This window comes from Rhodnius prolixus, unplaced genomic scaffold (assembly GCF_049639745.1).
Source record: "Rhodnius prolixus isolate KJV_2025 unplaced genomic scaffold, Rpr scaffold_2, whole genome shotgun sequence".
Taxonomy (NCBI): Eukaryota; Metazoa; Arthropoda; class Insecta; order Hemiptera; family Reduviidae; genus Rhodnius; species Rhodnius prolixus.
This window is the reverse complement of record NW_027411592.1, coordinates 9522522-9550520: the sequence shown is the minus strand read 5'-3', so window position 1 is coordinate 9550520 and position 27999 is coordinate 9522522. Positions and strand designations below refer to the sequence as shown.

At 32.2% G+C, this 27999-nt stretch overlaps 2 protein-coding genes and 1 long non-coding RNA gene across 3 annotated transcripts; 2 read left to right on the top strand and 1 right to left on the bottom strand.

The window, feature by feature from the left end:
* kermit (PDZ domain-containing protein GIPC-like protein kermit) lies at window positions 1-26731 on the top strand. Its single transcript, XM_074120747.1, has 7 exons — window positions 1-363; window positions 19096-19192; window positions 19279-19412; window positions 20529-20667; window positions 24129-24238; window positions 25794-25875; window positions 25952-26731. Exons 1-7 carry the CDS (start codon window positions 142-144, stop codon window positions 26119-26121), a joined length of 954 nt encoding a protein of 317 aa, XP_073976848.1. The 5' UTR covers window positions 1-141; the 3' UTR covers window positions 26122-26731.
* On the top strand, window positions 14934-17827 carry ari-2 (E3 ubiquitin-protein ligase ari-2). The gene is made up of 2 exons (XM_074120746.1): window positions 14934-16550; window positions 17033-17827. The coding sequence occupies exon 1, from the start codon at window positions 15106-15108 to the stop codon at window positions 16522-16524; it is 1419 nt and encodes a 472-aa protein (XP_073976847.1). The 5' UTR covers window positions 14934-15105; the 3' UTR covers window positions 16525-16550; window positions 17033-17827.
* On the bottom strand, window positions 17466-27887 carry LOC141450377 (uncharacterized). The gene is made up of 3 exons (XR_012456080.1): window positions 27600-27887; window positions 19030-19109; window positions 17466-18586 (listed from the first exon to the last, which is right to left on the bottom strand). It is a non-coding gene; the product is annotated as an uncharacterized lncRNA (long non-coding RNA).
* Between the last annotated feature and the right edge of the window lie 112 nt (window positions 27888-27999).

Genomic DNA, 27999 nt, shown 5'->3' with positions numbered 1-27999 from the left:
GCGGTTTTGACTCAGTTACATACACCTTGCTAGCTTGGCGATAGGTAGTCAAAGTGTCAAGTTGTGATTTATCTTTCTGTTTTGTTTACTTGATAAACAATCTCATTTTTTTGTGAAGTGATTTTTAATGTGCTTATAATTATGCCCCTTTTTAAAAGGACACAATCAAAAAGGGAGGAAGCATCCAATACAACCAACGGCACCACAAAAAAGGAACCGGAAGAACGGATGGAACCAAAAGCGCGACTGGTTTTTCACTGTCAACAAGCCCACGGAAGTCCGACTGGTTTAATTTCTGGTTTTTCCAACATTAAAGAGCTGTACCAAAAAATTTCTGAATGTTATGATTTCCCTGCATCTGAGGTATATGATTTTCATAATAATTTCATGGTTTTTTTTTCTTCTACTTGTTAAATGCCACATGTACAAATATGATTTGTGGCAAATTTTATCTCAGTACCTTGACACGTATTGTTATTCATGTAAACATCTGCAGTACTATTATTTCGTTGCGAATCAAAACTAAATTTTAAGTTTGTCTGTAAAGTAAATACAAGAACATTTTGCAAACAAAAATACAAAATTTAAATGTAAAAATTCGTTGTAAAAAAAAGTAAATTTATTCTTGTTACTCCGACTTTTGTTATCTGTGGGAAGGTTATATTAGGTTACTCTTTACGCTCCTAGCACTGGGTTCAATAGAAGTAGTGTGGCGCTGTGATACAATTTAAACACAGTATCAAATTGTATCTAGTGATATTTCATTTATTGTTATTCATATTTTATTTTGAAATATGTACTTAGACACGAGATTCTGAGAAAATTCCTAGATTAATTCTGCAACTTTAAATATTTCGTTTCAGGTAGATAAAAATTTGTTCCAGTAAGACACTAGAATGTTTTAGAAGCTTGGAAGCTTCATCAAACGATGTTCTTATAGTCTAGGTTTAATTTAAGCCAGGTTTAATGGGGATTTCTGTGGATGGGGCAGTAGATATATTAGTCTAAACAGACTTTCTAAATGACCTAGACTGGCCGTTGTAGTATTGTTTAGCACTTGTGCACAGGCTTACACTATAGACAGCCTTACATTATTACAGATTGCCCGTAGTAAAGCTATCACTTGAGTGGTCCCTGTTCTGTTCTGAGTGCTGTGAATCTTAGACAGATTAGGACTGGGTCGAATGTATCTTAGACTTTGTTATTTTAACGCAATACTCAGTTCTCAGTATTCAAGAACCTCTTAATCCATACTTCACGTTTATGCAATAAACTGTATTGTTGGGAATGCCTCTTAATGGTCTGGTATTTGTATGTGCACAAAATTTATCAAACAGGAAAATTCGCAGTAAGCGAATAAGTCAAGTAAGCCAAGAACCCAACTGTAACTTAGCGATTAAAATCTCTTACCCGGAACTAACACTTTACAAAATGTATTTTTCCAATTGAATGAGATTTTCTCGAAAGCTCTTCCTTTTTTTTTTTTAACTTGGTGCAATTCTAGTATACATGTTGGCTAAAACGTTTGTTTGAAACATTTTTCCAGGAAATATTGATTAAGGGATTAAGGATAGGCTTTCCTCTAAAGCCCCAATTTTCGCGCAATGTATGGAACTGTGCTTATTCAATGTAAAGGACTCATATGACTTGCTAAAAATCACATTTTGAAGAAAATCCTAATTTACCAAATGGATTTTTCACTTTACGGAGATTTTCTTCCCTAAACTGTCATTTCGGTGGAATGGGAATTAAATATGGAGAATTGTAGTTTGAGAAAGAAGTGATATATTAAAATTTTCTCTTATATAATTTCATGATTTCCGAAAAAATCAGGTTAACTTATACATAACGTTAGTCATAAGTTAATATTTACTCTCTAATCGTATACTAATGAACTATAGATAACTAATAGTCTTGTACATAAACTCCAAAGGATATCTGTCCTTTTTTTTTCAAAAGATAAGTTCAAATTAAAGTTAGGATTTATTTTATTATAATGGTAATTAGTGATAATGAAAGTTCTATTGAAGTGTAAATGTTCTTACAGTTAATTAGGGTAGATGCGGGAAGATTGTGTTCGCCTAGCTTGATACTTGTTAACAGCAATTTATCCTTCCTACTTTATAAACACCTCATTAAAGCAATGAATGGGCCGTATAATGAATTTTATTATTAACCCAGCCTATAATAGCGTTATTTTAGATATTATTAACTTTGTGTTTATTGTTAAATTATGCACATTTAACCTAGTTTAAGGCAGTAACTATATGGGCTAGTGCTCAATGGCTCAATAGTACTTCGTGATGGTTTTAACTTGTTTTAAACATCTAATGTGAACACAAGTTAACTTTCTCTCAAGACGATTTCCCAAGTTCAGGCCCATACTCTATTAAATTCTGAATTTTAAAAATGATTATTATTTACTTCATAAAAATGCGAATTACAACGAAAGGGGTAAAGTAGCGCCATCTGTTATCAGAATAAGGTAAAAGGGATTTTGTTAGAGTATTCACAGAAAAGTTGTTGATCTATATTTATGTGTTGTTTTGAGGAAATGTGTTATAGCTATTTTCTTCTTAATCTCTTAATAAAATAACATCCATTCAGTAAAAAGAGACTTCTGGTTATGGAATTTAAACAATATATTCATCCCTGCTGTACATTATATAAGACAGGATCGCACATTGTACTGAATTTTTTTCTTCAGAATTGGGAAGCTACCCGTACCATCTTGCAAAAGCCCTTAATGCTATATTTCTTGAATGTTACAGAAATTATTTATTAGTAAATATTTAATAATAGTGTACATTTAAAAGTATTGAGACTGCAAATTTTTGCAATATATCGATTTTAAAACAACACCAAATTGTTATTAAAATCTTTTATTAAGTTTATAACATTTATAAACATATTAACAATTCCAACCATTAAGGAATTCCTGTTAATTTTGTTAATGATTGATGTACAGTAATTGAAACTTAGAACAATAATATTCATTATTCGCAATAATAATTGACGGAAAAGATATTTCCTTGACAGTTGACTGTTACGCACAAAGGTCACCTGTGACTGAAAAAAACTACTTGTGTCTTCATCCTGCACTTAACGGACAATCTCGCAACCGGATACAGCGCATTATTGACTAGAGATAGTGCCGTTTTTTGTGACTTCCCTAGTTCAGTTTTTCTCTTTTAAAATTTATACCCGCGTTTACATTTACAACAATCCAATAGAAGATTTATTTACCAAATTTATTATGGCACCTTCATGCCAAATCATTCACCACTAACAGCCATTCTCATACAATAAAAAGCATACATACCAAAATTTCTGCGAACGCAAATGCTAACAGACAAGTGTGAACGCACTTTAATAAGCGTAACATCCGCTTTCTTAGAGGATCTATTTGATTAATTACTAATTGATTAGCCACTTCATTCATCAATATTTTTTTTTTTTTTACATTCGGATGAATGCAGTCTGAAGCTCAGTTCATTGACAAAGTCTCTTGTTTATTACGTGTTATTAATTATTATTATTTTACTATTGAATTGAAAAATGTATATCCATTGATAAACATAAAATCTAACAATATCTGTGAGGCGATAGTAAGGTCTTAATAGACTGATAAGAAGTAGTTAAATTCTTATTCTGTAATTCAGATAAAATATATTCTACTGATATCTTACATAGTATTCTAAAAACTTAAAGACAGAACTTTATTAGTTCCTCAGTTTACAGTTTTTCTTACTTCTAGATGAAGGAAGTACTGCAATCGTCTCAAATTAGCGAAATTAAGTTTTTACCAGAAGTAAGTGGTTTAGGGTTTCTTGATTCTCAGTAAGCTGAAAATTAGTATCCTGTTATTGATATTATGACGCATTTGGATTCAAATGTTTTTACCAGAATTCTGATCAATAAAAAATTTTGTATCAATTTCAGTCCAGAACTAAAGAATGTTTATTATTGTTGGAACATGAGGTGGATCCTGTCTCTAGTTTATAGAGGCCGATTGCACTTCTAGTAGATATATATTCATCTCACTTAAAGAGCTCTAGGCTCTTACCCACTTCGTCGTTTTTACGGCATGATACTTCTCTGGTCTCACTCAACGGGCCACAAAGCTTATACTATTGTCTAGAGATTGGAATGCCAAAATATAGGGCAGAAATAGGCCACAAATCTACTGACATAATTCACATTGGTATTCTGGGTAAATCAACTCTACATTGCGATGAAAAGGGTCCTTATGCTTGCCTTTTCGCAAGTCTGGGGTTTCTCGTCAGTCATTTTTTTTTTTTTTTTTTTTTTTTGAGTGATCTCCTCTGAACGCGAAGTGCTGGAAGCGTCATTTCGCAAATTAGCGATTGCAGTGCAATGTCCCAGTGTTTAAGAGTGTTTCCTCTCCACCTGACCATACTCTCCGGCAGGGTCTCTCCAGCGGAACACCCTGTTAAAAGAAAATTTAGCTTTATGGAAGTAATTTTTAGATTCAAAAGTACAAAAGGAAGCCATTCCAATGAATATGACCCAATTCTAGGGTACAGAAAGAAATCGTAAAATCGTGGATAAATAAAATGGTTAGTGAATCGTCAGGTTATAAATTATGATGAGAAGATTTTTATGGGTAATGGCTGGAGAAAGTGTTTTGGGAGACCGATTTCCTTTCGGGCAACATTCATCAGAAACTCCTATTGGAAGGGGGTGATTGTCCAGTCCAGGATTCTTGACATGGAGGAGCTCTTGGAGTGGAGAAACTCATACAGGTGTTTTTACAACAAACACAGAGAGAAAGAGATTCTTACTTTATTCTATCTATTACCAAGTATGCATCATAGAATTATCCAAACTTCATTTTAGTGAAATTTAATGGAAAACCAATAAGTTTCTATTTTACTCTCTAATTTTTTATTTTTACTTTCTATGTTTGGCGAACTTAATATTGCAACATTTAGTGTACAGTTACACAAATAAAAATACTGTAGTTATGGATTGTGTCGCGATCGTGCCAAATTTTGGAAATTTGTATTCATTTTGTTTTGATTACTTTCTTTGGCCAAATCAATTTTGAGATCCTTTTTGAGACCGAAGAAGTTGTTTTTTTTAGAAAAACGTTATGTGAGAATGTGTGTTAGAAAATATTTAAAAAGTAAAAAATCGTTGGGAGCCAAGGGCTTTAAATTTCGATTTGGGGGGAATCTGACAGTAACTTAGCGATTCAGTAGCGATTTTTTTTGTAATGAAGTGAGTGTAGAGGGTGAATATTTCTTTCTTCTTCTGTTCTGAGCCTTTTAGATTGCTCGTTATCTTTTGCTAGATTGAGTCACATTTTGGTCATCAGTCTCTCATACATGTATAATTCTTCATTTCATAATCCTCACCACTTATTTTGTCGAACGTTAATTATACCACAAGAGAAAGTCGTACGAATGAATTCCACGTAATGTTTTTGTACAAAGACTTCAGTTCTGGCGTCACATGAGTAATTATGGCTGTATGATGATAAATAATACATCAACGCCAAGGAAGAAGAAAAAAAGAAGCTTAAACTTTTAAACGCGGGACTTAACTTCTAAGCGATTCCCACAAAATAGGCGTTGAAATTGTAAGAAAATTAAGCTTTATTTAGTAAAATAACTGATAGGAACTATTTTCAGAGCAAACTTGAGACATTCTTTCCCTGGTTACCCTTTTCAAACTTATGCTGAGTACGGTATTTTTAAGTATTGTACCGACTCTTCGCAGTCAAGCACGGAGATCGTTTTACAAGAACTGCTGCTCCAGATGGTTGATGTGCCAAGCCCCACTGGGAACTGAAGCGCCCTGGGACGCAACTCCTGCTTGGCCCAGCTAGCAAAGTGGGACAAGCTTTTGCCGCGTTATTAATCCTAAAAAACCCGACAAAATATTAGCAAAAACTAAATACAAAGCGACATCTTAATTTCAACCATCAAGATCATATCAGTTTACAATTAAATAATAATAGATCTTTTATCAGAATTATGTTATGTTGAATGCTACGAAAAATATTTGTTCGATGTGTAGTCTTGGTTTTTTCAAGTGTAGACGGTTGTGTAAATTAGTAAGCTAAACAGAATCGTACAGTATTGTCTATTGTTCTCCTTATATCAAAACCAAGAATTCTTTTTTCATTACATGATAGAAGTGAATAGTAATAGTTGGGGTTCCTTTTTTTTTTACTTTTTGTTAAATTTTATATCACATAAATTTATCTTTGGTGGTTCTTATTGAATAGTGAAGCATTCCTCCAATAAACAAGCGACTTATTCCACACTTTTTCTAAATAAGGTACTCTAAAAATGTAAATGTCCAATCAAAATTAAGTTTGGAAATTTTTATAAGAACATACTACTTCCTTTTATATAGTAAGAATAAGTATTTCAAATTCAAATTACGATTAGCTGGATGGTAGAGAGCACTCTGCGAAAGGTGCCTATAGGGACGTCCTCTCCGCCCGGTAAAAGAAAGTTTCAAGTGCAGTTAAAACCGTAATTGCAGTACATTGCGCAACAGTTTTATTTTCTTTTCTAATCTGTATTTTGTTTTATCAATAACCGATAAAATTGTCTTGGCTAATAAAACTTTCAATGTTATTTGTGTCTGCCCTAATTGTTTTCAATTGTTTCACGTTTTTTGCTTCAAAATATTCATCTTGCAAGTTTTCATTTGATTTCATTATTATTATTATTATTATTATTATTATTATTTAAGGCGTGTCAACATCTAAGGTTATTGGCGCCCGGAGCTTTTTTCAGTGCACTGCCGGCCTGCGGACAGTGTTCTCTCGTTACAGGCAACACTGTCCATCACCGGACAGTGAGCTGTAAGATGCTCCTAGGAAGAGAAAATCTAAGGGTCAGCTGCTGGATTCGAACCCGGGACCTCCGCGTGGGAGTCCAGTACGCTAACCGCATAGCTAATCCCTTCCCTTTGATTTTATTATTATTATTATTTTTATTTTCTTCAAATACTTCTGCTTAATGAAATATACGAATGTCTGTATTTATGAAATTTGAAGTGGAAGTGGAATTTGACAGGAAGTAGGAATTTTATGCTACCACTTCCCCAGTTTTCATTTCCAAATTTGGTTTACTACCCATACTCAGTTTTCTTGGTAAGTTTTTGGATGGAAAGACCCCGCTGTAGGAACAAAGAAAGTTGGGCGAGCGAGAGCAGTTCTTCTTCTAAGCCATTGTCTTGCATTTCTTTGTTTCATTCCACCCTTTGTCAAAATGAAAAAATAAATATATTAAAGAGGAAGAAGGTTATTGACATTCCTCATTATTCTTCTAGAGTTTCTAAAAGAGAAATGAAGTAGTAATAATTATAATGTAAAATGCCAACACTGAAATTGTTAATGCACATTAAAAAAAAAAAAAAATCAGATGTATTACTACATCAACTGTTAGTTAGGTGTTGCATATCCATAAAAGTTTGTATGTGTACTTTTCGAGTCATACATTGCCACTAGTTACGAGTTACATAAACAGTTCCGGAAGTGTGCGCGTTGTATTGTCTATAACTTGCGGCAGGATGTTCTTCTTCCGGTTTTGTACACTAATAGTTGATGTAGGGGTGAAAGATGCGTTACGCTCTGTGCTCACACTTTGCCCTTCTTCTATTGCCACTATTCGTACATGATGTGTTTGTACATAAACTGAGCTCTGTATGTAAGGCTGTAATGTGTACGTGATGGAGTTTTGATATATCCTTTGTTTCTTGTATTTTTTTTACTTCTCTATGGGCAGTTACTATGACACTGTGTTTTGATCTTTTATCCCTTGGAATAATCTGGCTCCCAAAAATAGTGAAAATCTTTTTTTAATAAAACCCAAAGTTTTGGCCACTACTGGGCAGAGACAGGCGAAGAAGTTCATTAAGGTCTATTCGCCAAAGCTGACTGAAGATTTAATCTGTCAAGGCCGAGAGGCTATCAGGATAACTGTAGGCCTATTGACCGGCCACTGCAGGCTCAGAAAACTTACGCTTTGCATGGGCCTGGCAGCCTTTGTAGGTTCTGTTCAGGAGGAGGTGGAGGAGGAGGAGGAAACGGCCACTGCACGTGTTGTGTCAGTGGTTAAGGGTGTTACTCCTCGGGTAGGAAAAATCAAAGCCTGAGAGATTTACCCAGGAGCTGATCTGCAGTATTTCTAGTCTAATTAAACGGACGGGTCTGGAGGGAGAGCTCTAGAGTAGTGGGAGCCACAATAGATCCATGGGGTCGCGGTGGCGCCTTTTAAGGCCGTCCTGCAAGAATCTATCTAATGAATTCTTTTTGAATGATCAGATATACGAAACCTAGAAGGAGCCTTTTCTACTAGAACTCTTCTTCCATCTTAGATGCGTGGCATCTTTACCATAGTATAGGAATCAGGAGGCCATAAATGCGAACTCAGAGCTTCAGAGGCTAGGCGTTGCACTAATCTATTGTATAATTGTATGTTAACAGTCTTTCTAAAATTTATAATTTGGTTTTTAATTTTCGGAGTTAGTTAGTTAGATTTGAGCAAAATTTGATCGAGACCTGAACATTGCGAAACAAGATATTAGCTATGTAAAATTTGAGATTATCATAAACTTAGACATCCTATAGCGTCACCGCTCACTCGTCAAATGTTTGATGCCACATTTGAAGAGATTACTAGAATAAAATTTCGTAAAGTTCTAAACAGAACGGTGCGAGATATAGAAATTCAAAATTTGAGTAAATATAAGGTTGATTAATTGTAACATCTCATATCTCTCTTGATTATTCTCGCTACTTTCCTTATTGATATAATTACTTTATTTGAAATTAGATTTATCATGCATCTTGATGAACTTGAATTGTTTAAAATTTGTCTTCTACTTTGAATTTCACTGTGGCAAGTGAAAACATTTAACATTTTCAGAGATCTGAGACATCTCTACGGTATTGCAACCAAATAATCAATAGTTCTACTTTACAAAAATAAATAATAAAAAATAGGTGATTTGAGAAAATTCAAGGGTTTTGCATACCTTAGTTGACCCTTGTTCACCCTAAAACAGTAAATTTTACAAAATACTAAGTTTTGCATACTATAGGCGATTTTTAGAATTTAAAAAAAAAAGTTTAATGCTTTACACATTAAAATAAGCACCAGTGGAATAAGGGGAAATAACGCTCGGAAAAAATTATTGTAGAAATATTATTTCACTTAAATTTAATTTAATTTTAATTCTGTTCGAGTGGAAATATTTACTAAACATTTTATTGCCCTCAATATTAGACTGTCTGGTTGAATCTGCTCTATGATAAAATCACAGTTTAAAGGAAAGCGTGACGATCCGGCATTGCCCCTAAAAATCAATTTCCTTTAAAATGAGATCCAATCAGGAGTAAAGTCTGTGTATGCAAAGTTAATGTATCACGTTTAACGAGACCCGGTTACTGTCATTAGTCAGAGAAAAAAATAATCATAGAACTTAAGATAAAATGAAACATTTAGTTGGGTGGCAACTTTTCAGTAAGCGGATGTTAAAACAGCATTTTCGCTTTAAATATATATTTTTTTTTTTTATCTATATATGATAAAAAAACTTCCTGCCAAATGACTTTATTAAAACTCCAGGTTTTAGCATTATATTAAATATATTCTCGTAATATATCAAATGTTAAAAGCAGTACTGTTCACTGAATAGAACTGCAAAGAAAACCCAAATAATCCCTCACCAATGCATTAGAAAGCAAATAATTCTTTGAAACTTTCAAATAAAAGTTTTACATATGGATTAGCTACCTTGAGGTTGTGCCACTGAGGCTGTCCAATTCTAAATTTGAAGAAATCGATTAAGTGAAAGGATCACTTTGTTTAAATTTAGATATCGATATATCGAACGTTATCGATTTTTCATGGCAAATTCCAAGTTTCAAGAAACTTACATTGTGTATATATTGTTAAGAGAAAGTCGTGTGAGTGTTCGCTTTGAGCTTTTTCACATGCGTGAGAAATGCTCCCGTTCTCACATTAAAATTTGTAATTATTTATTTTTTTTTTGTGACTATTTTAATTCAAATAAGACATGAGTTTGCTATAATTTTTGAGTTATGACGCTTAACGTGCAATAACCTTCTCATGAAACGCGCACGTACACAACTCACAGGTGAGTTATGCTGTAAAGCCTTAAAAACAATTTTTTTTCTCACACCCAACATCCTAGAACTCTCTTCCATCACCAGTGATCATTTCAATTACAATTAAAAAAACTTACTTCTCAACCGACAATATTTTAAAAAAGTATAAAGTTCTAACTTTTTGTCCAAAAATATGTACAACTGTACATATCCGACTGTCGATGAATGAAAACCTCAATTCTTCTTCTTGCTTACTTCGTGACGTTTCTTCCTAAAGAGCTCACCATTAAAATCAAGCGAATCGATGCTAATCTCGTTTCGTTGCAGGGATAATTGTTTGAATAAGTGTTTTTAGAGCAGGTACATTACCCGTAACTTTTCAGTAATATCTTTAGTAGGTATTATAAAAAACAATTATCAGTTTAATCACCAAATTACTAATCAATTTATTTGACTCATTAATGTTTAATCGTTTTAGTTGATAGGTTTGTAAAGAGAGTAGCTTTGAAATCAAATCCATTAAGCACCACAAACATTTATAGTTATCCCTAGATATCAATCAGCGCAAGTGAAATTTAGTTTGTAAAAAGTGTGCAACGACACCCGCAGAGGTTCTTTTTACGTAATGGGAGCATTGGAAAACAAGTCATTCAACTACTTCTTATCATATTCCAATTTAAAATTCTAAAATGAGTCAAGCATCAATGAAATCATTTAAAAATTGTTCTCATCTGACTCATTGATAAATATAATTTTGTATATATCTTTTTATTCTTGCTTAACAAGAAATTTCTCTGACCGCTGGACTTTCTCCTGCGTGAAAGATTGGTGGATTCTGTGGACTCTCTCATAGTTTCTAAATCGAGGTAACCTCACCAAGCTGACCTAGCTTAAATTATGGTGTGTGTGAATAATATAAGAGATAAGATGATAGGAAGAAATAGTGATGGAGGAGGTCGTTGCACGCCAAAAAATGGGACAATAAGATTTCTAGGACAACCATGGAAAATCAACATCTTCACTCGTCTATATTATAGACATAGAGAATAGCTCTCCCCACCAGCCTGCTCTAAGGCTTCTGTGTCCCCATCTGTCCGTGTCTGACCGTTACTATACAGTCTTATTTACTAAATTCCACGGCCTTTTAATACTCCTAACCTCTATTTAAATAGGAGCGCAAAAAAAAATCGATAGCTGTTCGGTGTTCGCCTGATTGGCTACTTTCCAGTTTAAAAGAAAAGTTGATTAGAAGATCCCATGTAATTTGTAATTTGTTGGTTATTTTGAGTTGGCTGTATGTATTTTTCTACATTTAGTTACTCCTTGCAAGGTGAAAGTTTTATTATTCGCGTTTAAAGTTCTCCTGTGTTTGTAAAAATTACTTTGGTTCTAGTGTGGTTGTCTACAGCATAACTCAAAAACGGGAAATTGTGAAAGTAAACATTTTATGTTTGGTTTTAGGGACCTAGATAGAAACTGACAATAAACATTTGATGTATATAAATCGACAATTTAATATATGTATATATGGTTTTTCATCGAATTTCTTTAGACTTGCTCAACTGCGTTGAATACTTGTAGGTCTAGTGGCCACATTTTTCAGGAAACTACATTTAAATGGGTTTCGAGAGGATGACAAAAGATTCATCGCTTTTCCAGATTATTGGAATAAGATTCCACGTTCAAGTATAGTTTGATGTGGGCAACAACTTGGGTCTGGTGGATTCACAGGAAAACTTACCTCATTCAATCTTTTTTATTTACCCAAAAACCCTTTTTGTAGACGACTAGCCTTTATATAATATTATCCACTAAAGTGAGCCACACAAGAAGTGTGAATTTTTGGCGGATTTCTCTTTATTTATAGCTACTTCCAACTATCTATAAAATATTTCTGAGAATCAAATTTGATGCTAAAATTCCGAGTTGTTGTGCTGCGTTGTACGGTACGTCTTTGTCCATTCTTAGTCTAAACGCCAAATAGATTTATTTGCACTTAATGGGTGTTAGGCCCATCACTTTTGGTTTGATGAAACCATTTTCAAAATATTTGAAGAAATCATTCTATTATTGTGAAGATTGTAGCATTGAAGCCTCGAACTATAGGAAAAATTCTATGTTTCAAGATAATTTAATTAAACTTAGTTACAAGAGAATCGTGTGTGTTCCCTTAACTTAACGTCCACAAATACCCACAGAAATGATGAAGAGGAATGCAAGACATCACACTTCATACTAAGCTAAGCACTATACTTTCGGCTCTCTTTCTGGTCACTCAACTTAAGGCCCTATTTATTTCGTAAAAAAATTTTAATTTTCTTCTTTAATCTAAATATTTGATACAGTTAATTTATGTGAATATGTGTGTATTAAAAATGGTCTACGTATAAGAAAAAACGTTTCATTTAGAATCTCGAGATTGTATTTCACAAATTGGCAAGTGATTCATGTAACAATAAAAAAAACTGCAAAGTATTAGGTGAGTTGTGGGTTTATTAAATTTTCACTTTCTTTAGAAAAAATTGCACATGACGTCAAATATTACACCTTTTGAAAAAATCGTCTGACATTTGCAAGGTCGTTTTGAAGCAGAAATAGAATTATGCAATGTCAGGTATTTGCTATCCATTATTGTGAACCTTAAGTTTATTCAGAAAAATTATTTACAATACACATACAAAATATGAATTAGTAATAGATATGATAGTAAATAAATAAACTAAGTTTATGTAATTCATCTTAGCATTTAAGGTAGTTTTTTTACGAAGTTCAATTAAATGGAAAGTTTAACTGCTTAATCATTTGGAAAGAAAGAAAGATGAAAAAACAAAACAACCAAATCTGCTTTGAAGAACACTTTCTTACTACGTTTACTTAATTATTATTATTATTATATTTTGTGCTAATAGTATAGTTGACTTTAATATTATACATTTAATTGTTGCTATCTTGGAGGAATTGTAACTTTGCAATTTCCCCTGACCATTCAGACAACTCTGAAAAACATGAAGAAGCCCTAGTTGCACATCTTCCAACACAGAATTTTAAAATAATTAGAACGCTGTAATTGAAAGGTTTTAGGAAATAAACCATACTTTAGAGGAGAGCGTCACTTCAACCGCCCCCTCATAAGAACTCCGCAAAAATTTACTAGGAAACTTTTTCAACTAAAAGTTATAGATCTACAATTATTTCGGGTATATGCAAAGTTTAAATATATGTATATTTATATTGGAAACATTTACGAAAAATTCGCCAGGAATTAAAAAGTGTATCGATCAAAATCTTCCAGTCAGGCATATAATTAACTGAAATGGCACTATGAAAGGTACCCAAAATATTAAGATCACTATATACATATGTATGTGTGCGAGAAGGATGGCATTGCATCAAAGTGCATTTAATATTAATAAATTCCATATTTGAAGATCGACTAACTAGAAGTGCTGCTTTACTACAACAGATTTTTCTAGTTTTAACCATATCTTTTTGAATTGATTCCATTCTAATAAACATGTATAAATGAAGTCAACTGATCCTATAGTAAAAAATTATGTGTTTAAAGAAAATGAAATTACGTAATATGCGGTTAGAGAAAGAAGTGTTGGAGATTGTTGTTTTTTTTTTTTTTTTGCTTTCTATGGGGAAGGTTGAATTAAATCTTCCTTGAACATCTGTTCAAGAAGACTAAGCTTAAAACGGGTTCAGTTTTGAAAAGGAAAATCGGTTTTAAACACTCACATGATTTTTTCTTATTATTTTTCTTAAATTTTTCTCACTTGTGTATGAAATGAAAAGGGTAAGATGTTCCTTCCTTAGGGACGCCTGCTTAGAAAGGGGGAAAAAGAAAAGGCTCCTCTTGTCAAACGCAACCATACCTATCGGTCAGTTATGGTTTTTGTTGATTAGGTAACAAGGAAATGGGATATTTTTTTTATTTGAGTATAACAATAATAAAAGAATTATTAAAAGAATTCCTTAAAAGATTTAAGGAATGATATTTTTATGAATTTCGCATAGATACGAAAGAATACGAGTCTAATTTTATTTTTCTCATTTGATCTAAAAAATATTTTTCTCCTGTGAATTTTAAATATTCGATAAGCAGCTTTACCTCAACTTATGAATCCAAATTACTAAAACTCTACAAATTTGCATATTTTCTACTAATATTCAGGATAAAACAAAAAAACTCCTCTAATTTGCAGGGTTCTCTGCTAATATTCAAGATAAATAAAAAAAATCTGCTGTTGCTTTCTAATATTGAAAAAAAAAAATCGCAACGAAAGGTAAAAAAACAGTAGTAATACAAGTTTTTTTTTTCTTGTGAAAGAGGGTAAATATTTTGTAATTATTTAGAAATTTGTATACAGTTTTGTACCTCCATTTATTTATTATACACAAGTATGAAAAAATGAAATAATACGGAAACTTTGCAATAAGAAAAAGAACTATTTATCTTATCATTTTCAAATTTTATCTTTTTTTATATTACCCCTGACAATCGTACAGCTAAATGTGGACCTTATTACATACTTTCATTTAAACTTACAAAGAAAACATGGACAAACATGTTATCTGAAAAATTTATAGTGAGTCTATAGGAAAACTTACGCATATTTGAGTTCTAAAATTTTGGAAATAAGAAAAATTTTAATTTATGATGAATTTTATTTTCCAACTAATTAATTAAAATGTTTGCTTTTATTTTGGGTTTTTAAATAGCCAAAGATTGTCTAAATAAATGATTTTGTTTTTATAAACAATTATTTATTAAGAAAAACATCACCGTTTAGTTTTTAGTAGCCTTTTAAATGAATTTTTAGTGAATGGTGGGGAGGTGATTTGAGTCACGTAGTCTAGTGCGTCGACATTTTCATTTCTATAGGTTAGGTTATGTATGTAGTGTACATTGTGTTTGTGATGATAACTTCGTTGTTTTTTTTAAATATGTTTTTCGAAAAGATTTAGTGATTGTCTAATAAGACATGTCGGGCGAGGAGGATTCAGGTATGTACTATTCTGATGAAGATTGCGGATATGATGCTTATTATAATATGGAGGATTGCGATATAGAGGAGAATGATTCGACATTGGATCCTGAACATTTTAGCTACGAGTGTTTGTGTGTAGACGAAGTTGAAAAACTTTTAAATGAATCTGTAGAGGCATTAAGTAATAATTTAAGAATAACTCCATCACTAGCAAAAGTTCTGTTGCACACCCATGAATGGGCGGTATTACCTTCTGCAATTGCTTATAAAAATTCTGATTGGATGCAATATTTGAATGGTAATCCAAAGCAGTCAAAATTGGAATGTCTAGGACAAAGATTAAGATGCCCAGTTTGTTTCGTGCCTGCTATTCCAGAAAAGTTTTCTAGTCTATCTTGTGGTCACTTATTTTGCAATGAATGCTGGTCAACACATTTTGAAGTACAAATTACACAGGGAGTCTCTACAGGAATATCATGTATGGCTCAGGATTGCGGTCTATTGGCTCCAGAAGACTTTGTTTTGTCTTTGTTAACTAAAATGCCTCAAAGAGAAAAATATCAAGAATTTGCTTTCAGAGATTATGTGAAGTCTCATCCAGAGCTTCGTTTTTGCCCTGGGCCCAACTGCAAATTCGTCTTCCGTTCAAAAGAACCTAAAGCCAAAAGAACAGTTTGTGAACATTGTATGATATCATTTTGCTTTAAATGTGGAACTGATTATCATGCTCCAACTGATTGTGCCACAATTAAAAAATGGCTTACAAAGTGTGCTGATGATTCCGAAACAGCTAATTATATCTCAGCTCATACAAAAGACTGCCCTCGATGTCATATTTGCATAGAAAAAAATGGTGGCTGTAACCACATGCAATGTTATAATTGTAAACATGATTTCTGTTGGATGTGCCTCGGTGACTGGAAATCTCACGGTTCGGAATATTATGAATGTTCTCGCTATAAGGAAAATCCCAATATTGTTAATGAATCAGTTCATGCACAAGCAAGAGAGGCTCTTAAAAAATACCTGCACTACTACGAACGATGGGAGAATCATTCAAAAAGTCTAAAACTAGAAGCTGAAACGCTAGAGAAAATAAAATCCCGGATTAATGCAAAAGTAATGAACTCCTCAGGAACATGGATCGATTGGCAGTATTTAGTGGACGCAGCAGCTCTACTAGCTAAGTGTCGTTACACCTTGCAGTACACATATCCTTATGCTTATTATTTAGAAGTTGGACCTCGTAAAGAATTATTTGAATATCAGCAGGCACAGCTTGAAGCAGAAATTGAGAATCTGTCGTGGAAGATTGAAAGGGCCGAAACTACTGATCGCGGAGATCTTGAAAATCAGATTGATATTGCTGAAAAGAGAAGGACTACACTTTTAAAAGATTTCCTGGATGTATGACCTAAGTAAGAAGTTTAAAACCAGAAGTAAGTTCCTTTACAATCGAAAAGACTCTTTAAATATTTTTAATATTACCAAAACAAAAGCCTAAAATTTGTCTAAAGAGCTTTCCATTTTATATATGGAACAACTAGGTACTTACATGTACTTGATGTACCAGAGATAATAACAAACTACTGAAGGTAGTGCTTTATAAGTTGCATACCTTATTTGTTTTAGATAACATGTACAATTTTATGTTGCGTTAATTTATTTTTAACATTTAATTTGTCTTTCATTTTTTGTTATTTGTTGCGACTTATGGCCGAATCTCTGAACTAATTTTGAAAATTTACCTAAAGCATTTATGTTTTCCTAATGTTGGAAAATTGTTTAGTTGGCTGATTTGTTATTGGAAAAGGAAATCATATATTAGTTTGTTTAATTCATTTTACAATTGCAGCTTATCATTGAACAATTATCTGCTTTTAAGAAATCTTTTAATTTGTAAATTATTGTTTCATTTAAGCTATTCTGCCCTGTGTTTGCTGATATCTTCGATGTATGTTACCAGTGTTAACGATGTGAATACAGATCATATATAAGCAAAATAATTTATTATTTTTTTTGTATCAACAATGTAAATAATGTATTTTTAGTATAATAGAGTCATGTTTCAGTTATCTCGGTATTTGTTGCTAAAGCTAGTGGCTTAAATACCTTATTAATGTTTCCTTATATAGCATTTTGGTTTATAATTACAGAAAAAATATATTTATATTACTGGCCTTCCTGTAATTTATTTTCACTGCCAGATATACTATTTCTAAAGTCTTTTGAAGTTTTTCCAGAAATTTTTCTTCTAAAGCCAATATATTGCGCTAGTGCACGTTGAGCAATATCTTCTGATTAAACATTAGTTATCTTCCATTTATTTTTCTTCTAGTCGTTAGGATTTGTTAAAAATAAAAAGATTAAATTGTTGTATATATATATATTATATAATTAATATGATGTACATAAGTTATTAAATTCAACAAAACATTGAAGCAGACATTAACTAAAGTACATAACAATAACTGCAATTTTCACTAATTTATAAAAGTCAGAACGAACACAAAGTTGTAGATACTATAAAAGAAAATTTATAATTAATAATAAAAAATATTAATAATCAGAATCAATGTTTATTTTGGCTTACTCTTCTAAAATAAAACAATACCAATGAATACTCTTAATAAGATGGACTGGAATAGTTGTATTATACTAGATTTGTAAATACTTATTGTATCTTAAGCCAATAAATAAGTTTCATTAATTTGAAGTTTTTATCTTTCGCATTTTTCAGATTTTTAAAGTTTAGTAATTTTTGTTGTTTACTTCCACATGAAAAGTACTTAATGAAAAAAAGAGCCAACTTGAGATAAGCATTACCAAAATAATTATATAATATGTTGCTACGATTGCTGGACAATTGTAATTCTATATTTCATATTCTATTTGTATACCCATTTTTAAGACTGGCTTGATGTCTGAACAGCCCTTTGTTTTGTAGCCCCGATAAAGAACTGAATATAATTCGAAACTCAACATGCGAAATGTAACATCATGCTGCATGATTTTACAAATAATAGAACACTCCTGTAAGGTTGTTATCTAAGTTGAGAGGATTAAATAGCCTCTAGCCTCCAACACCTAGTAGTATCAATCCATTTCCCTCTGCGGGAAAATACAAGAACTAATTACTTAAAAGTTATCTGAAAGCAAGCTTTACTTCTTTTTGTGTATTACTAAGTTGGTTATGTAGCTGCAAGTTTATTTTAATTTAGATCCAGAAAGATAAGAGCTAATAAGGTACTGCTAAAAAGCTTTCACTGATCTGAGAAATGAAAAAGTTCTTTTGTCCTGCATCTTAATCACGTTATTTACATCTTAATTTTCTTCGGCTGGAATCTTAATCACCATTCGTGTCCTTCGATAGGAGCTTCTTTAGAACTTCATGAGTTATTAGGGCATTACATCTGCCTTATTTGATTCGTAAAGCAGCAATAAATATTTTAAAGCCTTTTTTTTATGGATATTCCTGAAAAGAAAGAAACTTTATATAATTAAATACTTGAACTTTTTTTAACCAGGAAGATTCAAATCTGTATGAAATATTAAAATTGATTTTCTAAGACCTTCTAAACTAATAATTTAATTTTAATAAAGTTAACAATAAAATCAGTAATTGAGAAATTATATTTTCTTAACAATTGTTTAGTCAGTAAGAATGATATTAAAAGATTTAAAATAGAAAAAACACCTTTATGAATTTAGTTTGCTGAGAATTTTTTTTTTTTATCACATTGTTAGAATGTCTCGGAAAGTTCAAAATACTAAATAGAAATTTAGTTTTGAAAATGTGATTCAAAAAATATGCATGCTACGATGAACAAAGAATCAGTAAGCAGTACAGTATAATAGCTTACACGATAATCATTAGGTTTTTTTCAGATAATTAAGAAAATTATTGTATTCACTTACTTTTTAAAGGGAGGTAATATTCTTGAAATTCTTCAATATTTGTAAACTTATATTCTTCATTTGCAGATACTGTTTTGCACCTTGAACACACACAAAGTGGATATGACAAAACTGTTAGGTGGACAAATCGGATTGGAAGACTTCATATTTGCTCACAGAAAAGGTAAACTTTTTTGTTTTTATTATTAAAACATATTACTGATAAAAAGTGAACTTAACAAGTTGTTCTTAACTGATTTTTGGTTTTAGGAAGGCCTAAAGAAATAGAGATCACCAAGACTGAGGAATCCCTGGGATTAACTATTACCGATAATGGAGCAGGTTACTCATTTATAAAAAGAATTAAAGAAGGAAGCATAGTTGACAAAATAGACTATATCCAGGTACCTGCTTATAATCTAACCTTTAATTGAAGAAGATTGCACCTTTTTATATTATTTTCGTAAGAGCGAATTTTTTTATATGGGTGAAATAAACGTTATCAAAAAGAAAACATTTTTGGAGTGAGATGAGTCGAGTGAGACTTCCTCGACTGTTCTGAGATTGATCTAGAGTCATATTTCCTTTTATTAAAACTTGTTGGCATAGAATTTTCTTGAGTAAAATGCTTTTCAAACCAAGCGAATGAGGCTTGAAATCTGCCCTTTTTTAAAAATAACGTAGCGTAGACTAATCATACTTTGGTCGAGATTCAAATTCAAGCTTAAATGAATTGACATTGTGTTTGTGTGTATTTTAAATCCAGCCATGCTCGCCAGGATAATTTCCACGGGTGTTCGATAGAAGCCCAAATCCGTAGGGTCTATTACGGTGTTAATGGCATACTTCCTACTATCCTGTCAGTTTAATTAGACACACTTGCTGCGGTGCTCTGAGCAAAGTTTAAGTGCATTAGTTTTTCTTTTTCGAGGAGTTGAACATTTAAGTCATACAAGCTCTTCGAACTGATACAGTTAAGTAGCGTCCTTTCCTCACAAAACCTTCACTTGACTTGGGTAATTACCCATTCTCTAGTGTCACGTCAAGAAGTTCACGAATATACGAATGACCGAGTCCTTTTGGAATAGGACCTGAAGCGTGAGTAGCCAAAATCTGGCCTGGGATATTTTTAGGATTTCTCCCGGCTAAGCCTTTCTACCACCTCATTTCCCTTATATCCCGAAAGAGTTATATCCATCATCGTTAACTCTCCCTTAGAAAAACAAAGTAGATAGGAGAAAAGAAAAATATGAAATTTAAACTTTACCTTTGGATTCTACCTCTACTTTAAAGGTAATTTTGATGGTTTACTTAAATATCTTGATGGTAATTTTGATAAACTGAATAAACTTAATATAAGATACTCTGTCATTAATATAAGGAGCTTTCGTGGATCTTAATGAAAAATATCCTATTAGAATTCATTTTTTACAGTTTATTAGAAATATATATCTCAAAATCTTTACATTAGAATGAATAACTTATGTTTTGTGTGATACAAACTCAAATTTTATTTCCAGATTGGTGATCATATAGAAAAAATAGATGATGAATGCTTGGTAGGAAGACGACATTTTGAAGTGGCCAAAATGTTGAAGGACATTCCAGTTGGTACTACGTTTACTTTAAGATTAATCGGGCCAATGAAAGCGGGTTTTGGTAATTATTTTAATTTTTTACGATTATGCTATGGAATGTACCTTAGTTTTGTTCTTAATTATAGTTAGTAATAATTATTTTTTTCTACTCGTCGATTTGCCCATAAGGAAGGGCGACTAATGTTTGAAAAATCTTTTTTGTCCTTTTCTTGTTGTAAGGGAGTTTCTTTTTAATTTTGAATTATACCCGCAACAACTTTCAGTACCAATAAATGTAGGTGTATAGAAATAGGTGTTCTCACTCTCTTCTTAAATTACTATCTTAATCACCACATTGCTCTAAGAAAAGTTGACTATGGCGTTTTATCAAATTTTTGATGTCGCCAGTGGGTTTATTTGTCTTGAGCTAATGTTTGTTAGTACTGTTTCTTAGATTATTTTATTCAGAGAGCGTCGATTTCAGTCGGGATCTAGACTAGCTCTGACTTTATACTTCTTTCAATGATAACTTTTTAATTTCTGCGTTAAACGGTAATGATGTTCATGACAGAACAAAGGCAATGCTCTAGAAATACAAATATTTGACTTGAAAAACAAAACAGTGACCTCGGTTTTTTCTTCAATTATTGGAAAGTTTCACAGATAGTTCAAATATGACGGTTTAATACAGTTCCCAGACCTTATCAGTCTTCAGTTTATGATCCAGCAAATTATTCATTACTAGGGAACGGATTCGTATGTATTTACATATTTTTTTCTAGGCAATTTACAGACGTTTTTCAACTAGAAGTATACATTCTGACACTTTTTAAGCCGTTTGAGTCTACTTTTATTTCACATATTTCCACATATTTGGATGTTATCGCATATTTATACATATTTGATTAAAATAAATAAATATTTCTACATATTTAATCAAAATATGTACATATTTTTTCATATTTTTCATTTTGGGCATATTTTCATAATTGGAAGGTGGTTGACAGGAACTGTGAACCACAGACTGTAGGGCTGTGAATCACAGTGGGTACAATGGTTATTGTAATTTACTCAGAATGCTGCTAAACAGTGACGGGCACTTGTTAGTTCTTTGAAGTTGTCTGACGTTGTCTGTTCTTTCAGCTCGTTCGTTGAAGTGTCCAATTCATTTCGTTCGGTCACTTAGTGTATTCTTTTTTGGGTGAAATGCCACGAACATCGGCCTGGTTGCTAAATATCTTCGCGAGTTTCCAGCAGAACTTTTTCGAAGTGATGGAGACATTTTGTACTGCACAGCTTGTGACAAGCGCGTTTCTTGCTCTCAACGTTCCCAAGTCACCCAACATATTGCCACCAGATCGCACATAGAGAATAAAAACAGAAATAAAGAGAGGACGTCCTATCAAGCCTTCCTTACATCTCCATCATCAAGTAAGTCTACTCTGAGTACAGATCTGTGTCGGGCTTTGGTTAGACCAGATATCCCTTTCCACAAACTTAAAAATCCTCATTTCAAAGGATTCTTAGAGACCTATATTGGGAAAAAAATGCCTGATGAGAGCACTCTGCGGAAAAACTACCTGGAAGATATCTATAAAGATACACTAACCAAAATTCGAGAACATATCAAAGATGGACCGATTTGGGTGTCGATTGATGAAACCACTGACGTTGAGGGCAGGTATATTGTCAATGCAGTTATTGGAAAACTTGACAGTGATGCTGATGTTCTTTGTTGTATAAATCATTATAACTTGTAAAAACAAATTACATTGTTCCTAATAAATTTTTATAATAATAATTATTATAACTTGCCAAAAAAAAAAAATTCCATTTTCATAAAAAAAAATGTCCATTTTACTTAAATATTCCAGAAAATATTTTAATAAAATCACATATTTTCCACATAATTGACGAAAATAAATGCATATTTTAATTAAATATTTGGCATTTTTAAATACATAAAAATCCGTACCTTATTCATTACATTAGATAGCTTGTAGATATCACATTACTTTCGCTGACAATACATATCGTGTTTTTTCCACTTCCTGATGCCCTATTAAAGGAGTGTAAATAATTCTGTTCTTTTGGCCACTTTGATAAAACGCGCCTAATGAAATTTCATTGCTTCCAGTTTAATGGCAAATCGTAACCCAACAAACATTTGAAGGTGATGAAGTAATTTTGTACAGTCTCTCGATATAAAGCAAATATCAAAGAGGGGTAGTAGCGTTACAAGCGCATCGGCGATTGTATTATATGTTTCTCAAGATTGAATTTTGTTTGTGTAAGAAAGTATCTGAGTTAAGCCGGCAACATGTTAACTCTCATAAATACTGTGAACTATTTAAGCTTCAGAAGGGATGACGAAGGAAGCTAGCATAATTGTTTTTCCACACAATCAACTTCCCTTATCTTTCAGACTAAAATTTATGTTGAAAATGTGGTTAGGTCCGCAGTGCTAGATAATATCATTTTATCCGTCATGGTGGTTTTATCATTTTATGCAGCACGCATGGTTATTATATTCCTGATCGGTTTCAGACTTTCAGCAAGTTTAGAGCAAGATGGTAACGTAAGTGGAATCGAAATCTCTTCACCAAACTGATTAATGAAATCCACAACCGGTCAGGGGTACAATAAATATGCTTGATACAACGGATAAAATTAATATTTTCATATATTCTTCAAACACTTTACCTCAGGAATAATTTATAATACTTCCAGCGAAACAAATACATTAACGAATCTTTACAACACCTTTTGCCGATCTATTCGAAGGCAACTTAATCCAATGTAATGGAAAAATGTTTCAAGGCCTACACAAAAATCAGGAGAATTCCTCTATGAAACGCCCTCTGCTACCAAAATACTTCCTGACTGCATACCTTTGATTCTTGCATGCACTGTAGCTTAGATACATTTGTTCAAAACAAAGAGACTATTCTAACTACTCTTACACAGACTTCTTCTAGGTTAGGGTCGAACTTCGTTTTAATTTTTATAAAATCTACATGTGCAGACTTTAATTATCATTTATTGCATTCAACATATAGCAACATATATTATTGATTCAATAAGAAAATATGGTGTTTTCACCATATTTTTAAGGTTGTATTTGTGTCATAGTTTGTTACATAGTTGGCCTTTTTTTCAATCATGAACTAGCCAGTTTCCAACTACTCGGTTCATGATTTCTAACAGAACCCCACCATAAAGAGTCAATGGTTAGATGATCAAAAAGTTCTCTTCTGTTAATAAATCCTAAATAAACGAAGTAATATTTGATTTAATACTTTCGGTATATTGTAGTTTCGAGTGAAAAATATATGGAAAAAAGAAATTATTACTCTTTCGATCATTTAAGTTCTTGTGATTAACAGTTTTTTGTTAGAATCGAAATTTTTCAATATTCATTTTCAGTAAGTTTATTAAGCCAGTATACTACTTTACATTCCTCAATATAAATCTAAGCAAATAGCAAAATCTTATTTATTTCTACACAAAATTTGTAAAATGTATCATTTATCTTTGTTCCAGCTAACGTAGATGCAAGAAGTAGTCATAGAAATAAAAGTAAAAAAGGATATGGTTCAGGAAAAGAAACTTTAAGATTTAAAGCCAATGGTCAAACACAAATTGTAGAGGAGGTAAATATATTTTTCACTAATAGATTATAGTGGAATTGACTTTTTGTTGATAGGTAAAGGGATGCTATTATGCAAGTAGAGACTCTACTAATCAAGCTCCAATTCATCGAAGTGGAATGCATTTGGAAATGTCTTTCTCAAACTACTGAACACAACATTAAAGAAGGGAGGACTTCTGACCTAAAGTGATGTGTAGTCTCCTTAACTCTTTTGTCACATGAATTTGACAATCATCGTATTCTGTGAATTACAAGTCTTCTGTAATCTTACTTATTCCTCCTACTAAATTGAGTTCTCTTCAGTAAGAGAGGTACTTCGATACCGGCTTCCTAATTTCTTGTACAAATAATATTATTACCACAAAATAAATATTAGTAAAAATAATTCACATATTATGTATAAGGACACATATTTTTGGCTCTTTCATTGATTGCTTCTCTAATTCTTCTCTCAAATTTTGAATTATTTGTGCTATTCTTCCGAAAATCTACCACTGGTTGGAGATCACGGAATTTAGGTATATGTCACCTTAGCCAATTTAGGTTCCTTTCATCACGTCTTGTTCGGCTCTAATAAGAGCGGTAATGTTTTTATTATGTGGAAAGTCTATTATAGGTAGTGTGTAAATGTGAAGATTTGCCTGAAGGGAAACATTAAACCCTGGTTGTGCTGATTGCAGGCCTCTAGAGACTAAGTGAATGTTGGAATGTCAATGAAGTGTTTTTTTCTTTGGCATCCTTTCGCCAAGATCTCTGAATGACTTCGCGTAACTATTAAGATCACCAAAAACCATTAAGTCTACTCATTTAACTACTATTTGGAACCTCAGTGAGTCCTTCAGTTCAGATTGATTATCCTAAAATGTTTTCACCTATTTTGCCTACTCTGCCATTCCTCCAATATGCAGTAGCCGTCAGTAATGTCAAAACTTAACCTGGAAAACAGTGACCTACCTACCTTTCCTTCCTAAAGCCACTATTTTCCCTTCGTTCCCATTCTACAATATATCAACTCCAGATTATCCTGTTTTGGAGAATATGATATAAATGTGCAAACTAACAATCTTCATTAACAAATCTTCTCAGATGCTTTTAAGAAACTCATGTAGAAAATTCAGACTCTAATATGCCTTCGCTAAAGAGGATAAAATTAGGGATGCTTCGTTAGGAACGACTAGGTAGATTGCAAAGGAGAAGATATATGACAAATCCAAAGATCGTATGACGCGCTGTGGCTTCCTGTAGTGTTGTTTGCTCAAAAAATCTAGACTCTGTCTAGTGTTGAATGTGTAAATTTAGTGCGTGCGTACTTGACATTGAAGTAGGTTAGTCTGTGGTTTCGCTTTATCCAGTTGCAAACATCAACATTATCAGAAGCAGATTGTATATTGACACCGGTTCATCGGCAGAGATGCAAAGATTTCTGAAGAAGTGACTAGTCCATTCCAATTCTTTACGGGGTGTGGTTTTAAGAGTGATTCAGTTAATTAATCTACTATATTTGGTAGAATAGAACTATGGAATTTTCATTTTTATACCTATGATTTGTTTTATAGCCTAACAAGGAAATGCAACTTGGATTGGAAAGTATAAATCGGTTATTAGACAATTATCTTGGTATCAATGATAATGAATTAGGTAAGTTCTATTATTTTTGTTTAACTTACAAATCTTAATAATAAAATTTGTCTTTAACAGTGTCATTCATTTGCAGCAACTCAGATCTGGGAAGCAGCAGAAGGCAAGGTCAATTCAATGGATTTCGCTGAAGCTATAGATAATTCTGACTTAGGAGCGTTTGGATTTTCCGATGATATGATAATTGAAATGTGGGGTGCTGTGACAGATGCTAGAGCTGGAAGAACAAAACATAGGCCTAATTAATTTATATGTATCTTTTCTTATACATATCTCGAAAAATTATTTATCGCGTTTTACATAATCTAAAAAACAACTTCGATTTCATATAGAATATTTTTCCTTTTTTCATTCACAAGTTTTACTTTTCAACATTGGAACTAGTATTTCAGATTACTAAAAGTCCTGAAGTGAAGTAAGAAATACTCTTTTAAAATTTAATTTAATCCTTAAATTCACCCCTTCATCTTTTGGAACCTAATGACATTTTTTTGCGAATTTTGAGCATCCACCACTGGCTTTAAAATGCGACATTAATCTTTTCTTCCTATATATCATCCTTTCCTTAACTTTATTATTATATACATAAGAACTAGAGATATGTTCTTTTGCGTAAGTTGTAAAATTTTAATATGAAAAGCAATGAATAACATACCAAAATGTTTAATTATACTTATACGTTTAACTATACATATAAATTGTAAATATTTACAATTGGAATTCTGTAAACATATTTTTCCTTTAAAAAAAATATATATTTTTAATATTAAGGGTTCTGCATAATAAGAAATCTAGTCTTATAATTGTGAATTTTAATTATATGAAGCTTTATTATTAATAAATGTTTCAGATTTTATTTTGTCAAGAAACTTTTTAATGCAGTTATAAATCTCAGCGATCCGAATATAGTTCACTTTCACTGAGCTTTATACCTTCCCTTTTATGTAAATAGCTTAAATTGGAGTCTGTCTGTAGGGGTTAGATGCAAGTTTAAAGAATGTAGTAAACATTGAAAACTTCGAACCGAGGACCTCACGGGGATGATAAAAGCTGGAGTTCTTTTTCTTTAACTAATTTAATCCTTTTAATGGTTCTATTGTTTTTAATTTGTACGACGCCGTAACGTTGGATTAATAAAACGAGAAGCAGGAAGCCTTAAATAAGTTAGTTAAATAACTTGGAGCTTAACCAACACATTTATTAATGCCTCTCATTGTTTTCTTCAATGTTGCAACAGAATATGGAACGAGGCGTTTCTGTAGGATGATGGTGTCCATTAGAAAAATAGTTACAGAATGGTCGATAATTCTACAAAAATTATAATTTTTTACTGCATTTACTCAAACATAGCGATATCTATAATTTAGTTGAAATCAAACTCTCATCATATCCAGAAATGCACGAAAAGTCTTTAATTAGAGCAGTCACTCAGAGACCGATAAGAATGGTGACCTGTTACAAATCTTTTTCTTAAATCTGTTCGTTCGGTCAAGAAAGGGTGAAATCAACACACTACAAAGTAGGAAATCATCAAGGGATACTCTGTTGAAATTCTACTAATTAATCGAATTTATTTAATTCAAATGAGGGCTTTTGTTTATATAAACAAGGCTAATCATTTTCTTATGTATCCACTCATATCGAACCAACACAATCGTTAAAATTGATTGTTTTAGGTAAAAAAAATATATATGAAACAATAGATACTTCACAGAGATTCTTACCTCTGTGTTAAACCTTAAATATTTTGTTTTATTCTGTATAAAATAAATGCCTTGAGGATAACAATCTATTGACTTCGATTTGTTTGTATTTACGTTTATTGACTTCAACTTTCACTATCTGCTGATTAATAAATAACTTACTCTTTCTCTGCTAACATGATCACGAATTTTTTAACTTTAATATTTAACATTCAAAGATTAATTTAAAATTTAATAAAGAATAATTTATTGTACAATCAAAATTAATGTTTAGAGTAATGCCTAAACTAAAACTCAAAAACTATTACAAAGTGTAAATTATGTGAGTCTAATTCTTAAAAGAAGACGCCAATCACTAAATTGATTGATCAGCTGAGATCTAATTTTAATTCTTTTCATATGTTTTCCTGAGTTTCATATT